Here is a 14513-nt window from a genome sequence, read left to right as displayed (position 1 = left end):
TGCTCTATCAGATCTTTCAGTGACCCTGTGCGATATGTGATAAAGGTCAAATCGGGGTCGTCAACCATGCAAGTAATGCATCACAACCATCTACACAGAGCGTTTGTATATGAAAAAAAAAATCACCGAAAATATTGGTGGGGTTTAAGATAAGCCTTCTTTGTTTACAATACTATCAGAACAGCAGCAGTTTTTAGGTCAAGCCTGAGCAGCGCATTCACTGCTCTGCGAGCCATGTTGTATTCGAATCTGGACTTTAAGCCCTGCCCATTCTCTGCCCATACTTGTCATTGGCTTGTGTCATTGTCCTTCGTAAATACTGGCTTCTGATTAGTTAATAGACTCATTAGCCCCTCTTAATATCACCTTTTCTTCATTTGTAACCTCCCATGAGCACTGCCCCTTTTACTTCAGTTGTCTTATTTACTCGGTAAGCACTATTTTCTTGAATGAGTTTCTCCTACTGCAGACACAACATGCTTTCCTGCAATATTCAGCGCGCTTTAACTTTCCAAGCAGCCCGGGACTATGGCGGCCACATCTTTGCAATGCAATAGGTCTCGCAGTTACAAGAGTTTGAGTTATGGCATTGTACATGACAATGCCTTTTATGTATGTGTTAATTACCAAAATAGATAAATAAAAGGCATTGGCATTTACAATGCCAATAGCTTAAACTTTCGTAAATGCGAGAGCTATTGCATTGCAAATAATTGTTTACAGTTCCTGCCATGGTGGTGGATCTGTAAAACATGGTAGTTAAAATGCAGTGGCACATGCGAGTGGATCAACAAGCATTGCCAAAGTCTCACTACCACATAAATACACCCCACATAAAACTAATCTCTACCACACAACTAAAGTCCACATTAATACACTCCTCAGCATGCTACATAATTACAATCAGCACCATTTCTCTCAATGCCACACACATCCACACCAATCACCCCTACACATTTCCATTACACAGCTCATAATTTAATAAGAAACCACATGATACAAAGCAACAGCACAATTACATAACACACCACAGGCATACAATCCACACAACATAAATACACATCACACAAATTATACTCCACTACATAACGCTCCACAACACAAAATACAATACCACATAATTACTCTCCGTTGCACACAATCCCACACCCAATAATTCCTAAACACTAAATACCACATAATTTCTATCCACATAATTCTACTCCACAACATACCACATAATTCCACTACAAACCACATCCATCCACTCCACTCTAAAATAAATAAGTAGAAAACACCATTTACCCCTCTTTTCTCCGATGTTCTCCTTCGATCGTCACTGGCACCCATAGACCCCTCTGTGCTCTGATGTTCTCCCTCAAGCGTCGCCTGGCACCCATAGACCCCTATGCGCTCTAATGTTCTCCTTCGAGCACAGTCTGCCACCTATGTACCCCCCTGTGCTCTCAAGTTCTCGCTCAAGCGTCCTCTGGCACCCCCTGTACCCCTCTGTGCTCTGATGTTCCCCCTTAAACGTCCTCTGGCACCCATAGACCCCCATGTGTTTCAGTGTTCTCCTTCGAGTACAGTCTGCTACCTATGTACCCCCCTATGCTCTCATGTTGTCCCTCAAACATCCTCTGGCACCCCTGTACCGCTCTGTGCTCTGATTTTCTCCCTCAAACGTCGTCTGGCACCCATAGACCCCTATGCGCTCTAATGTTCTCCTTCAAGCACAGTCTGCCACCTATGTACCCCCCTGTGCTCTCATGTTGTCCCTCAAACGTCCTCTGGCACCCCCTGTACCGCTCTGCGCTCTGATGTTCCCCCTCAAGCGTCGTCTGGCACCCATGCATCCCTTTCTGCTTTGATATTCTCCGTTGCTGGGTGCGCGGTCAGTCTCCGTTTCCGAGCTCTCACAGCACTATGAGTGCTCCCTGTGTCCCCTCCCCGCTGAAGCAGCTCTGGTAATCCGTCTAGTGATTGTAGTCTTAAGCAGGCCGGCCACCAGAAAGATGAACGCGCCTGTGAACTGCAGCACCCTAGCAGCAGTGAGAGCGAAGTCAGTGCTCTCCGTCATCTTTGACAAACACTGCTTGGGGAGACCCCCTTCCCCTCTGGAGTGGGAATGTAGATTTACAGGGAGGAAAGGACCATCAGCCTCCCTATGCCCTCCCCTCTTCCTCCCCCCTTTAGGGAGAGGATCCGGGGCTCACAAAGCCACTGCCTGAAATCTTGGCATTTATGACTGACATCCTTCAATGCCCTGCCTGTATTGGGTTCCTTCCCTTTTTCTGTGGTATCTGTCTTTAACCGCCAAGGAGACTCCGCTTGTTAACAAAAGCCCGTCCATCAGCAGTGAAACGTTTTTAGGTCTCGCCCACTAGGCAACATTGAGATATCTGGGAGGCCGAAGCCTCTTGTCAACCCGACCAAAAGCTTACAGTGGGCTTAGACCCCGCCTGTTGCTTACCATTGGTTGGATGTATTGTCCCTCCTCTCATTTGCTTGCTTCTTACGTTTGATTGGATAACTTGTATTCTTCTCCTGCTCACATCTAGAGGACTACTTTTTTCTTTTTCATTCAGCACTCCATGGGAGTGCGCTTCTTGCGGTCTCATCCATGTGCTGCTTCCTTCCTCACCAGCATGAATTCAGCTCTCTATGAGCGATGCTGCCTACTGAGAAATGAGCACCAACGGGACCTTTCCTTGTTGCATTTCACATAATTACACTGCACTCCATACAACATAAATACACTCCACATAAATACTCTATGCCACATAGCAACACTCAACATAAATACACTCACACCATTCCACATAATTCCACTCAACATATTTTCACTCAACGCCACATAATTCAACTCCACACAGTTCCATTCCGCACTATATATTTCCTCACCAAACCACATAATTCCACTCCAAAATACATAATTCAAACACACACCACATACATCTAATCTACACCACAGAACTCCACAACATTCAACACCACACTACATAATTTCAGTCCACCACATGCCACTCCATAATACATCTCCACATAATTACAGTCCTTGACCCATAATCCCACTCAACAAAATATCAGTATACTTGATACCACATAATTACTAACCACATAATTCCACTAGACATAACTCCACTCAAAACCACATAATTACTAACCACATAATTCCACTGCACACTATGCCACATAATTCCACTACTTATAACTCCACTCAGCACCACACAATTCCATGCCACACAATTCCACAACAGACAGTTCCACATCAACCCACATAATTCCACTCCACTCCATAACACATGGTTAAAAGACATTAAGATTGACAATGGCAATAGCGCATGGATTCTGGAAATCTATTGGCTTTGCCAATGCTTGTTTCATTTTTCGACGCCTGTGTGTGTTGGACACTTTTGTTGCTGCTCAGAGTGCAGTGCAGCCTCTTATGGTGGTCGCTCCAACCTTGAGCTGTTTGTTATCTCTGTGGAACGCCCGTGTTTAGCGTCCATTTTCCTAATTGTTTTCCCATGCTGACACTTTACAATTTGTTGAATTGCTGAATGCACTTTTTAGGTCTCGCCTATGCAGTGCGCAGGCGAAGGCCTTTAGCCGTCGCTCTGCTGTTTTTGAATCACATACTCGTGCTTGTGGCGGCATCCACCTTGCAGGAGCGAGCAGCGGCACGCATGCTAATTAGCTGTTGCTCGCTCCCGCAAGGCGGATGGTGCCACAAGCACGAGTGTGCTTCAAAACAGCTGAGCACAAGTATGAGCTTGAAAAGAAGGGAAACGCCGTGCATGCACAATGGACTTTCACTTTCAGGGCTGCGGTTGTTTTCATTATGAGCGCTTTTCACCAAACACTCGTGAGCCAGCCAATTACATGCTGCATGACACTGTCCCACTAGGTAAGCACTTCAATGTAATCAAGCACTTCGGAAGACACTTGTAATTTATGCACATGCATATGCTTTTTTAATTTACGCTTAATAGCACCCGATTTGTTCGCTCTCCTCCCTGTGCACCGTGTTCATCAAAGAAAGCCGTGCAGCCTCTTATTCGCACGCGCCTTTGTTCCTCACTGCAGAGAAAGTGGACTGATTCTTTAAGCCTCATGTACAGACGACAAATAAAACGAAAGGCAGACAACCTTTGGTAATATGTTTTATCCAATTTGCTAGCACAAAGAACATTGAAAGAATGGTACTTTTTCATGAATTGTATTCACTTTTAAAGCTTTTAGTTGTGTCTGTTCATGATCGCCGACTGATTGAAAATCTACTTATCGCAGCCGGGAGAGATAAATGTAATATTTCCCAAGTCTCGCTACATGATTAATTGTCATTATGTACAAATCTTTGTTAAGAAATTTCTGTACAGATAAATATAAATATGTGGCATCGCTCTACTTCTTTCCTTCCAAGATGTCTTCTTTTCGTGCTGCAGTCATAGCCTAGCGCCAAATGACTCTCACGTGTGCATTGCGCTCTCTCTCCGCACTCTTATTCTCCAAACTTTTCGCACCATGGAGTGGCGTGTACGGCTCCTAGGTGGCTGTTATGAGCAGATCCTCTTCGGGTACCGGGTGGAGAAGCTCCACGGGCAGGTACAGCATGTGTTGGCAAAATAAATTGTGTTTGTAAAGTCGTTTTGTTTTTAATGGTTGGCTTTGAGCTAAGCGTCTATAGTGTTGAACTCGCCTGGTCCAGTTTGGCTGATACCGACCTGTTCGTTCGGCATACTCTGGTCTTATAATATATTTGGAAATCTTGCTTCTGGCACATGTCTGTGGGACGTTTCTCAGAGGTGCATGTGTAGCTCTCACGGGTCATAGTCATGTGTGTTTGTGTGCATCTGTTGTAAATGTGGGGGTTCCAGCATGGCATTTCCATTGGATATTAAACCTATTGGGACTCTGCCTCTCAGCCAGAGGTTCTGGCCCCGCTTGATGGTTGCATTCACTGAGAGCTCAGACATGGGCATGGACTGCAACACAAGGCTCCCGCACGCGGTGTTTTTGTAGTTATCAGTACCTATGGCCACCACATTCCTTGAGCGTTTTTGACAGCTGTCATGAACACTTTCACTAACTAAATAACTATCTCAATCCCTCTCACTAACTCTCTCACAATCGAACTCTCTTTAAAAATACTAATTCCAACTATCTCTCTCACGGACTCTCTCTCTCCAAACTAACTCTCTAACTATCTCTCTCTCCCACTTAATAACTCTCTCTCTCTCACTAAGTAACTCTCTAACTCTATCTCTCTCTACTCTCACTAACTAACTCACTCTCTCACTCACTAACTTACTAACTCTCTCACTCACTATCACACTAACTGTTACACAGGTACTATTTCCAAAGCTTCAGCCTTCTGTTATTTATGCCCCCCATAACAAAACAAGCATTGGCATAGCCAATAGGTCTCGCCTATGGGACCTTATAAGTGTTTAGTTATCCAGCACAATATCCTTAGTGCAAAAACACCCACTGTTGCATAGCTAAACACTTATAAGGTCCCAAAGGCGCGACCTATTGGCTATGCCAATGCTTGTTTCCTGTTTTTATTGTGTTTGTTTTCAGATTTCAATCAGTCTTTTTTCTGCCATTCATTGAACTCCAGACCAGCAAATCTGAAAAATACTGGACAGCCCTTTGTAGAAGAAAGAGGCATATCTTCGCGAGCGGCTTTTAATGGGGAGTTAAAAACTCCAATTGGCTTGGGCTGAATAGACAAGCTAATGCGCAGCTGGGTGAGCTCTTACTTGTGAGCTTCCTGTCGCCATTAGGCGAAAAAAAAAAACAATTAGAGGCCACACTTCAGAAACTCTTTGTGTTCATGTAAGACTGTGTAAGTCACCCACATGCATTTTCATCAAACATGTTTCAAATAAATAAAAAATAATTTCGCAATAAAAATCAGTACATCTCCCATAATGTACTAGCTAGCTCTTCAGTGCTTATGGGGCCAACAATCTTCATGGCTACTTCAACGCAGGCATTGGAAGGTGATCGTCTTATGGTCGTAGGCTGTTCCCTCTTCCTACGTATCTTGTCTCGATTTGTACATTCTAGACTTTCCTAAACCACTTTCTCCATCTGCTTATCTAGACCTGGCCACCAATAGCTCATTCTCAACCGTTCCTTTGTTCTGCATCTCCTTGATGGCCATCATTTTCCAACCTCAACAACTTTTCACACACCGAAAAGGAAGGTATTATTCTTGTACCTCTGAACACTAGATCTTGACTCACTGATTCTTCTTCTTTGATATTCGAGTATGCTACAACCTCATATTCTCCGCGCTCGCTCTTTGATTTCCATCCTTTGCTCAATAATGCCATTAACGTTTGGAGTACCTTGTCCTTTGACAACTCCACTTTGCATTCTGTGACATCAACTGCACCTTCTGCAATGGCGCATAGCTTTTCTTCCTAGTCTGCTTCATTATCCTGGAGCTTTTCTTCCATTTTCACTCCAGATGCCTCCTCGACAAGTCTGGAAAAGCAATCAACAGCAACATTGCATCTTCCGGGTATATACATCCCCTCAAAATCCTGTAAGGCTACCATCCATTTACTTATCTTACTGGATATGTTGTGTAATCCCTTTTTAGAAAAGATCTCCTTGAGAGACTTATCAACAGTATTGACATTAAATGTTGTACCCCTTAGAGCATTTTTTATATTCATGATGGCAGAGAATACTGCAAGCGCCTCCCGCTCTATTACAGAATATCCTTTTTTCTGTATCTTTTAACCCATGTGAGATAAAGGTTATTGTCACTATCATGATGCCTCTGCATTAACACTGCCCCAAACCCCTTGATATTGTCATCTATCTTGATGATGCTATCATACTCTGGACAGAAACTCTGCAAACAATGCTCTCCCTCGATCTCAGAGTTTAATTCAGAACATTCCTTCTTGCATATCCAAGCCACACTCTGAGAAACCCACGTCTATAGAGCCCCCGGACACCCTTCGCCACCACCATCACTGACTTCATCGCACCCCATGCCATCGCCTCAATGAACTACATACTGATTGGAGACCTGAACTTCTACCCCGACAACCCCAGCTACACCATCCTTCGCGACAACCTTGCCTACATCGGACTCAAACAACTCGTTACCACACCGACCCACAGAGCAGGACACACCCTCGACCCAATCTTCGCGACCGGAAACAGCGTTCACTTCAGCCACACAATGCAACCACCATAGACCGACCACCAGTGCATACACTTCGCCGTCAACAAACCCAAGGCACCCAAACCAGCTCCACGCCCACCACGATGGAACTGGTGCAAGGTCACCAACGATCAACTTAACTCCACCCTCATCCAAGACAACCTCACCTGGTCACCCGAAGCAAACATCGCAGTCACAGGGCTCCACACATGGATCCCCAAATGTGCAGACGAGCTCGCCCGCTACGCAACCCCGACAAACAACGCCCCAGGAAAGCCGCCTGATTCACCACCGATCTCCAAGAAGCCAGGTGCACCTGCAGACGCCTGGAGAAGAACTGGAGAAACACCAAGAGTACCGAAAACTGCTCCACCTACAAGGACACCATGAAGGACTACCACAACCAAATCAGAACCACCAACAGGAATTTCATCCACAACGAAATCCTCGCCAACTCCAAGGAACTCTTCAGTGTCATTCAGGAATTCAGCAATCCACGCAGCGAAGCCACAGATATCACCCCATCCCAAGATCTCTGCGACAAGCTTGGAACCTACTTCCACCTCAAGATTAAAAACCACAGCCGACTCCCCACCCTCCCAGAGACATCAGCCAGCCGACCATCTCCAACTGGACACCGATCACGACTGAAGCCACCTCCTCACCATGAAAGGCATCCACTCGAGGGGGGGGGGGTGCCCACCGACCCCTGCCCTCTTCACATCTACCACAGAGCCGCAGCCGCCATCGCACCTGAATTACAACGGACCATCACCACCACCTTCACAACAGGCACCTTCCCAGACGACTTGATACTCGCAGAAGTCAGGCCCCTGCTCAAGAAGCCCACAGCTGACCCCACGACCTCAAGAACTACCGGCCCATCTCGCTCCTCTCCTTCGCAGCCAAAGTTGAAGAGAAAACAGTCAACAGGGAACTGACACGATTCATTGAAAAGAACGCCATCCTCGACCCATCCCAATCCGGATTCAGAAGCAACCACACCACCGAGACCGCCCTACTCGCCGCAACAGACGACATCCGCCCCCTCTTGGACCAAGGTCACTCCACAGACCTCATCCTATTCGACCTTTCAGCGGCCTTCAGCACCATCTCCCACCGCACACTAGTCGCCAGAATACACGACGCCGGCATACAAGGAGCAGCCCTGGACCGGATCCGATCATTCCTCACCGGAAGAAGTCGAAGGATCAGAATACCACCCTTCCTCTCCGATCCCACGAAAATCACCTGCGGAGTCCCACAGGGGTCATTACTGAGCCAGAACCTCTTCAACATCTACATGGCCCCGCTCGCAGCCATCGTCCGACAACACGGCCTCAACTTCGTATCCTACGTGGACGACACCCAGCACATCCTCTCCCTCACCAGAGACTCCACCACTGCCAAACTCAACTTCCAGAAAGGAATGCAAGGCGTCGCAGTCTGGATGACCAACAGCATGGGAGAACACCTAGTGGCCAACCGCCTCCGGAAGCCCACCAACCCCTTCAGACCACGCCAAAAATGTTGGCATCTTACTTGACTCATCACTCACCATGAACCAACAGGTCAACGCCGTTACCTCCAGCTGCTTCAACACCCTCCGCAAGACCTTCAAATGGATCCCCTGAGTCAAGGAAGACAACCACCCACACACTCCTCACCAGCAGACTAGACTATGGAAACGCACTCTACGCCGGCATAAACAAGTCCCTACTCCGCAAACTACAGACAATACAGAACACAGCCGCCACACTCGTCGTCCTCGGCATCCCCCGGCATGCACACATCAGCCAACACATACGAAGTCTCCACTGGCTCCCCCTGGAGAAAAGAGTCTCCTTCAAATCCTCACCCACGCCTACAAATGCCTACACAACAACGGACCCAAATACCTCAACACCAGAATCAACTTCCACGTACCCAAAAGAAACCTCCGATTCTCCAACCTCGCACTGGCCGAAGCCCCGCGCATCCACAGAGCAAGAGGAGGCGGAAGATCCTCTTCTCACATTGCAGATCTGGAACGAGCTACCGGCAGACATCAGACGCTCCCCCTCCCTGAACACCTTCAGGAAGACCCTCAAGACCTGGCTCTTCAGCTAAACAGATCTGCAGACCCTTCCACCCCGTGCCTTGAGACCCTCACAGGTGAGTAGCGCGCTTACAATTCCCTGATTAATTGATTTGAACTCTACTTTCTTCTTTTACAAGCCCCTCATATTCACTATTTTCTCTGCAAATCTAAGAATGAATTTGCAGTAAAACTGAACCGACCCTAGTAAAGGGGAAATGTCCTCCTTATTCTTGGGAGTTGGCATTATAACTAATGCTCATAATAAGCTCTCTTAGGCTTTAGATCCATTTTTGGATTCTGGATGACCAGAAAATTCCAATTTTTCTCTGTGAAATTTGCACTTTTTCACCTTCAGTGTTGAACCATTCTCTTTGAACATACTCAAAACAGCTTGTACTGTAGTTTCATGTGCCTCAACTGAATTGCCAAAAATCTGAACATCATCTCGATGCACCCGGCCCCTTTCATGTCTCCTAAAAGATCGCTCATTGCCTCTGACATACAGAAGCAGCAGAGAGTCACCCAAATGGCATACTTCTAAATCTGTAAGTACCCTCCGGTGTTATGAACACTGTGCTGCCAGGCTCCTCGTGACCTCTGCTGGGGGGGGGGGGGTCTGTGTGCACGCGGCCTCGAGCTCGAGGCGACCGGCTCTCCGGGATAGATCGCGGCTTGGCGGTTCATCCCCAGAACTGAAAGTGGCAAAAACACGTTAAGTTCCCGCTTCATACGCTCCTGTTCGGTTTTGTTGAAAGAGATAAACATGTAATCCAAAATATACTGTATGAAGACATGTGCTGGACGGCTCCAAGTATGTTTGTTTAACTGAGAGAACGAGGTTACAGTGCCGTTTCGCGTCCGTCGAGTTGAAGCGTCTTTCGTTTACCCGGGTTTTCGCTCCTCGCCAACATGATGAAGTGACCAGTAATGCAATGCAAAATGATGGGGCCCCATGCAGACTGCGACGAGGGGCCCCTGAGCCTCCCATATCTCAGATATTCATTGACCTTGGCCTGATCGGGTACCTTTGAAGTTGAGGGGCTCCTGAAGGGGGGGCCCCACACCGCGCCACAGGGGCTTGTGTTAGCCCACAGGAGTGACCGCTTCAGGTAATTGTAAGTTCTACATATAAAGGCAGGGCCGGCTTACCGCTGGTGGCGCCCAGTGCGACAATCACGTTTGGCACCCCTACACCCCGTGACCGCGTCCTCAGATTCTCTCACTACCACCGGGCAACAGTGCACCTCATATCTCCAATCATAAGATGTTGCTAAACACACCATCCTCCCTGAAGTCCGTGCCCCCCTCCACAGGTACAACACCCAGTGCGGCTGCACCGGTCGCACTGCCCTAAAGCCAGCCCTGTATAAACGCTCCACCCACAGACAGGCCTGACACCTTTCCTAGTTTTTCTTAAGTACATTACATCATCTAAACTCCCCGGATTCTAAATTCCACTTCAGACCATGACTATTGGAATGTCGTTACTGCGGTGTAAGGCAGCACACAGTGCAGTGCCTTGAATATATGCCTAGATTTTCAGAGCAGAGGCTTAATCGGCAGGAAACGCAGTGCATATCTGGTCTACCCGCACATCACATATGATTGCTGACTTCCTGTGTAGAGCCTGTTCTCTGCGTCATGGGATCGTGCAGAGCTGCTGTGTCTGTTCTCCGAGGAAGCTTGCACATACACTGCCCAGTCTTAACTGTATGGTTGTGGTCTGTGCTGTGCTTGTTTTAAGTGAAGAAAATGTGTACAGCTGCTGTCCATTGTTCCAGCTGGTTAGTGCAAAAGGCTTTTTCTTACTGTATCTGTTTTATGTGAAGGAACCTTGCTGAGCTTGCAATGTTTCTACTCACACTGCATCTGTTTGTGTGAAGGAAGCTTGCACAACTGTTTTCTGGTCTGTACTTGTTCCGTGTGAGTGAAGCTTGCGCATCTGCTGTCCATTGTTCCAGCTGGTTTGTGCAAAAGGCTCTATCTTACTGTATCTGTTTTATGTGAAGGAAGCTTGCACAGCTGCTACTCTTGCTGAGCTTGCAATGTTTCTGCTCACACTGCATCTGTTTGTGTGAAGGAAGCTGTGCTGTTCTGTGTCCTGTACTTGTTCTTGTGAGTGAAACTTGCACAGCTGCTGTCCATTGTTCCAGCTGGTTTGTGCAAAAGGCTCTTTCTTACTGTATTCATATTGTGTGAAGGAAGCTTGCACAGCTGTTCACTGGGCTGTACGTTTTCTGAGTGAGGGAAGCTTGCACAGCTTCTGCACACATTTGAGCTTTTCTATGAGACATTTGCTGCCTGTTCAGAGATTCCTGCAGAGGTGGTCACTGCGTCCTGCCTCCCTCCCAAGGTTGTCACCCCTGACTTTTCCCTGGCCCAGCGCACTCCATGTGCAGCACGGGGCAGGCACATCAGCAGGCATGCAACTAAACACGACTGAAATGACTCTACAGTCTACACTATGTGACCTGCCTCGTGGCACACGTGAGACAATTGCACTGACCCCTTGTTCGCCATCTGACAGTGAACGTCCGGCATGCCTGTGAGAAGGCCTCTGAGGGGCAGAAAGTACCCTTACCAGCAGAGGCAGGAACAGACATGCCTCAACCCTGCTTCTGTGATGCTTATGTCCTGACTTCCTGCCCCCGCCCCTTGTGCCCCAAGGCGGGTGACAGCACGGGGCCAAGCCCGACTGAACAGAGCATCGGAGCCGAAACCTCCGTCACTACTTCTCAAGTCACGCAAGGCTTGCCAGTAATTACCTCTGGTGCGCATGCGCATCTGACCTCGTCATTAAAACACAGAATCCTGCAAGGACCGCGACTCCCTTCCGCAGCCCGTACATCCATACCTCGTATGTTGTCTTGACATTATACGTGACGGTTCTCTATAAGGGATGCTGCATACCTCAGTTGTATCTACTCACATGTGAACTGACACGCTTTTGTTAAAGTAAAAAAATGCAAAATATATAACATAGACAGAGGCTGGGATAGTTGCTGTAAAAATCGAACCTTGAAGTAGCAGATGAGTGGCTACTGTGAGTGAGAAGGGTGGACTAGTTCCGTGAGAATTGCTTCACGAATGTATATGTTTGTGCACCATTAACAATGATCACGATGCATTTTCACACTCGATTACACATACATGCATACACTTCTATCGTGCTGTCGCTTTTGAAACAGACATGTATGATGTGTAGTGGTGTGTTTTCCTGATGTATGTTAACTTGGTCTCAGTTTAAATACAAACGCCATCTTTTTCAAGACGGAGGTCACCCCTGTCACTCATGTTCTTCTCCAGCCCAGTCAAGCTGAGATTTACTGGTTTATTTCCACTGCTGCTGTTCTCCTGCTCTCTGTGAACTTTATGAACGTTCACTCATAACTTTAAACAGCCCAAGGATCTTCTGTTGCTTCACTGTAGCGCTTTTACTCGCATAACTAAGTATCGGGCTATGTTAACTCAGTATCGGGCTATGTTAACTCAGTATCGGGCTACGTTAACTCTGTATCGGGCTATGTTAACTCTGTATCGGGCTATGTTAACTCTGTATCGGGCTATGTTAACTCTGTATCGGGCTATGTTAACTCAGTATCTGGCTATGTCAACTCCGTGTCAGGCTATGTCAACTCAGTATCTGGTTATGTCAACTCAGTGTCTGGTTATGTTAACTCAGTATCGGGCTATGTTAACTCAGTATCGGGCTATGTTAACTCAGTATCTGGTTATGTCAACTCAGTGTCTGCTTATGTTAACGTATCTCATTCACGCGCATGGTGTCAGAACGAAGCTCATTGGTATGTTTAATATTCTACGTCTGTTATTGACATTATGTACACCCTCTGGGTTGCATACGGGAATCGTCCTTTACCCCGCATGCCTTACTCTGCGTGCCATTACCCCACATTTTTTACACCGCAAAATCTTTTACAATGCAGGACTTTACACCGCGAACTGTTACAATGCATTACCCAAAGTAAAGTACTGGTGGAGTTAGAATAGTAAATTGCGTTGCAATGGGGAATGTGTTGTAATGGATTGCGTTGTAAAGCCCTGCGTTGTAAAATATTTTGCGATGTAAAAACTGCGGGGTAATGGCATACGGAGTAAAAGTGTGCGTGGTAAAGTGTCCTATTCATTGCATACTGGTGTAAACTTCTGTCTGCGTAAGTTAGAGTTGTTAGCCTGGTATTCATGTTACTTACCCAGAGTTTCAGCTAATTGGTCCGGCAAGTTAAACTGCGGGAGGGGGCGGATTTGTTTTTAGGTCTTATTCGTTTTTAGATTTGGCGTTAGAGAGGCCTTTTGATTCTACTAATATTATATTCATAATATATTTAGCAATATGGACATTCAGTAATCCCTCTTCATCCATTGGTCTGTTATTGTGTCATTCACTCAAGGGCGGTTCCTCTTTAGGGGCTACAGGGCATAGCCCTGCCACGGGTAAGCTCAAGGAGCCACTGCTAAATTAAATGATTGAACTTGTAATAATTTAATGTAGCAGTGTTCATGCAAGTAAGACTTTCGTGTTTGCATGAACTCTGCAGTGCACAGGTCAGCCCTCTTCGCTTGGCTTCTGATGACAGGAGGGCGAGGAGGGGGTGGGGAGACTGACTGAAGATCTAGCTACAGGGCATTGTTTAGAGCCACAACACTCTGTAGGTGGATTCCTGGATTGCACATGTCTGAGGAGCACAGTTCCACTATAATCCCCTTGCACAATCAATTTTCTTTGGCACACATACTGTGCATGCCTCAGGCAGCCCAGTATATCTGTTAAAATGTGGCTCTCAAGGGCATAACAGTGCATCCCTAAGGCCAATGAGGAGCCACATAGCAGCAGGGGCAGGACCCCCAGCACAGTCCCAGCTCCGTAACGGGCTGTGATTCTAGTCATGTCATGGAGCTGGGAGAAGAATTGAGAGTGTCCAATGCAGAAATGGCTAAAAACATTTTTTTTTAAATGTAGTGCTTAGAATTTGTTGTGGTATTCCCTTAATGCCTATGTTTTTGGGCCTTTCCAGTCACAGGCCCTTGCCCCACCCACACAAGTGAGGTATCATTTTACTCGAGAGACTGAAGGGAACGCTGTGTGGTAGGACATTTGTGCCGGCACAGTGATCCCATGCACAAATATGTGGAAAACGTGATTTTTTTTTTTATCTGCTACATTTGAGGTTTTCAGGGAATTCTAGGTAGGAAAAGGTTGGGGGGATCATCGCAATCCCTACCTCCCTGGACTCCCCGGGG

General features: G+C 46.9%; 1 protein-coding gene across 1 annotated transcript in view; it reads left to right on the top strand.

Moving 5' to 3' along the window:
* LOC146816438 (calpain-1 catalytic subunit-like) overlaps positions 1–14513 on the top strand; it is a 476307-nt gene that overhangs the window by 166192 nt on the left and 295602 nt on the right. The window contains exon 3 of the mRNA XM_085610281.1: positions 12279–12288. Coding sequence (XP_085466407.1) covers positions 12279–12288 — 10 coding nt within the window. The remainder of the gene's footprint in view (positions 1–12278; positions 12289–14513) is intronic.

Source organism: Triturus cristatus, chromosome 6 (genome assembly GCF_964204655.1).
Source record: "Triturus cristatus chromosome 6, aTriCri1.1, whole genome shotgun sequence".
In the NCBI taxonomy this organism is placed as follows: domain Eukaryota; kingdom Metazoa; phylum Chordata; class Amphibia; order Caudata; family Salamandridae; genus Triturus; species Triturus cristatus.
The sequence above is the reverse complement of the archived record's forward strand: the minus strand, read 5'-3'. Positions and strand labels throughout refer to the sequence as shown.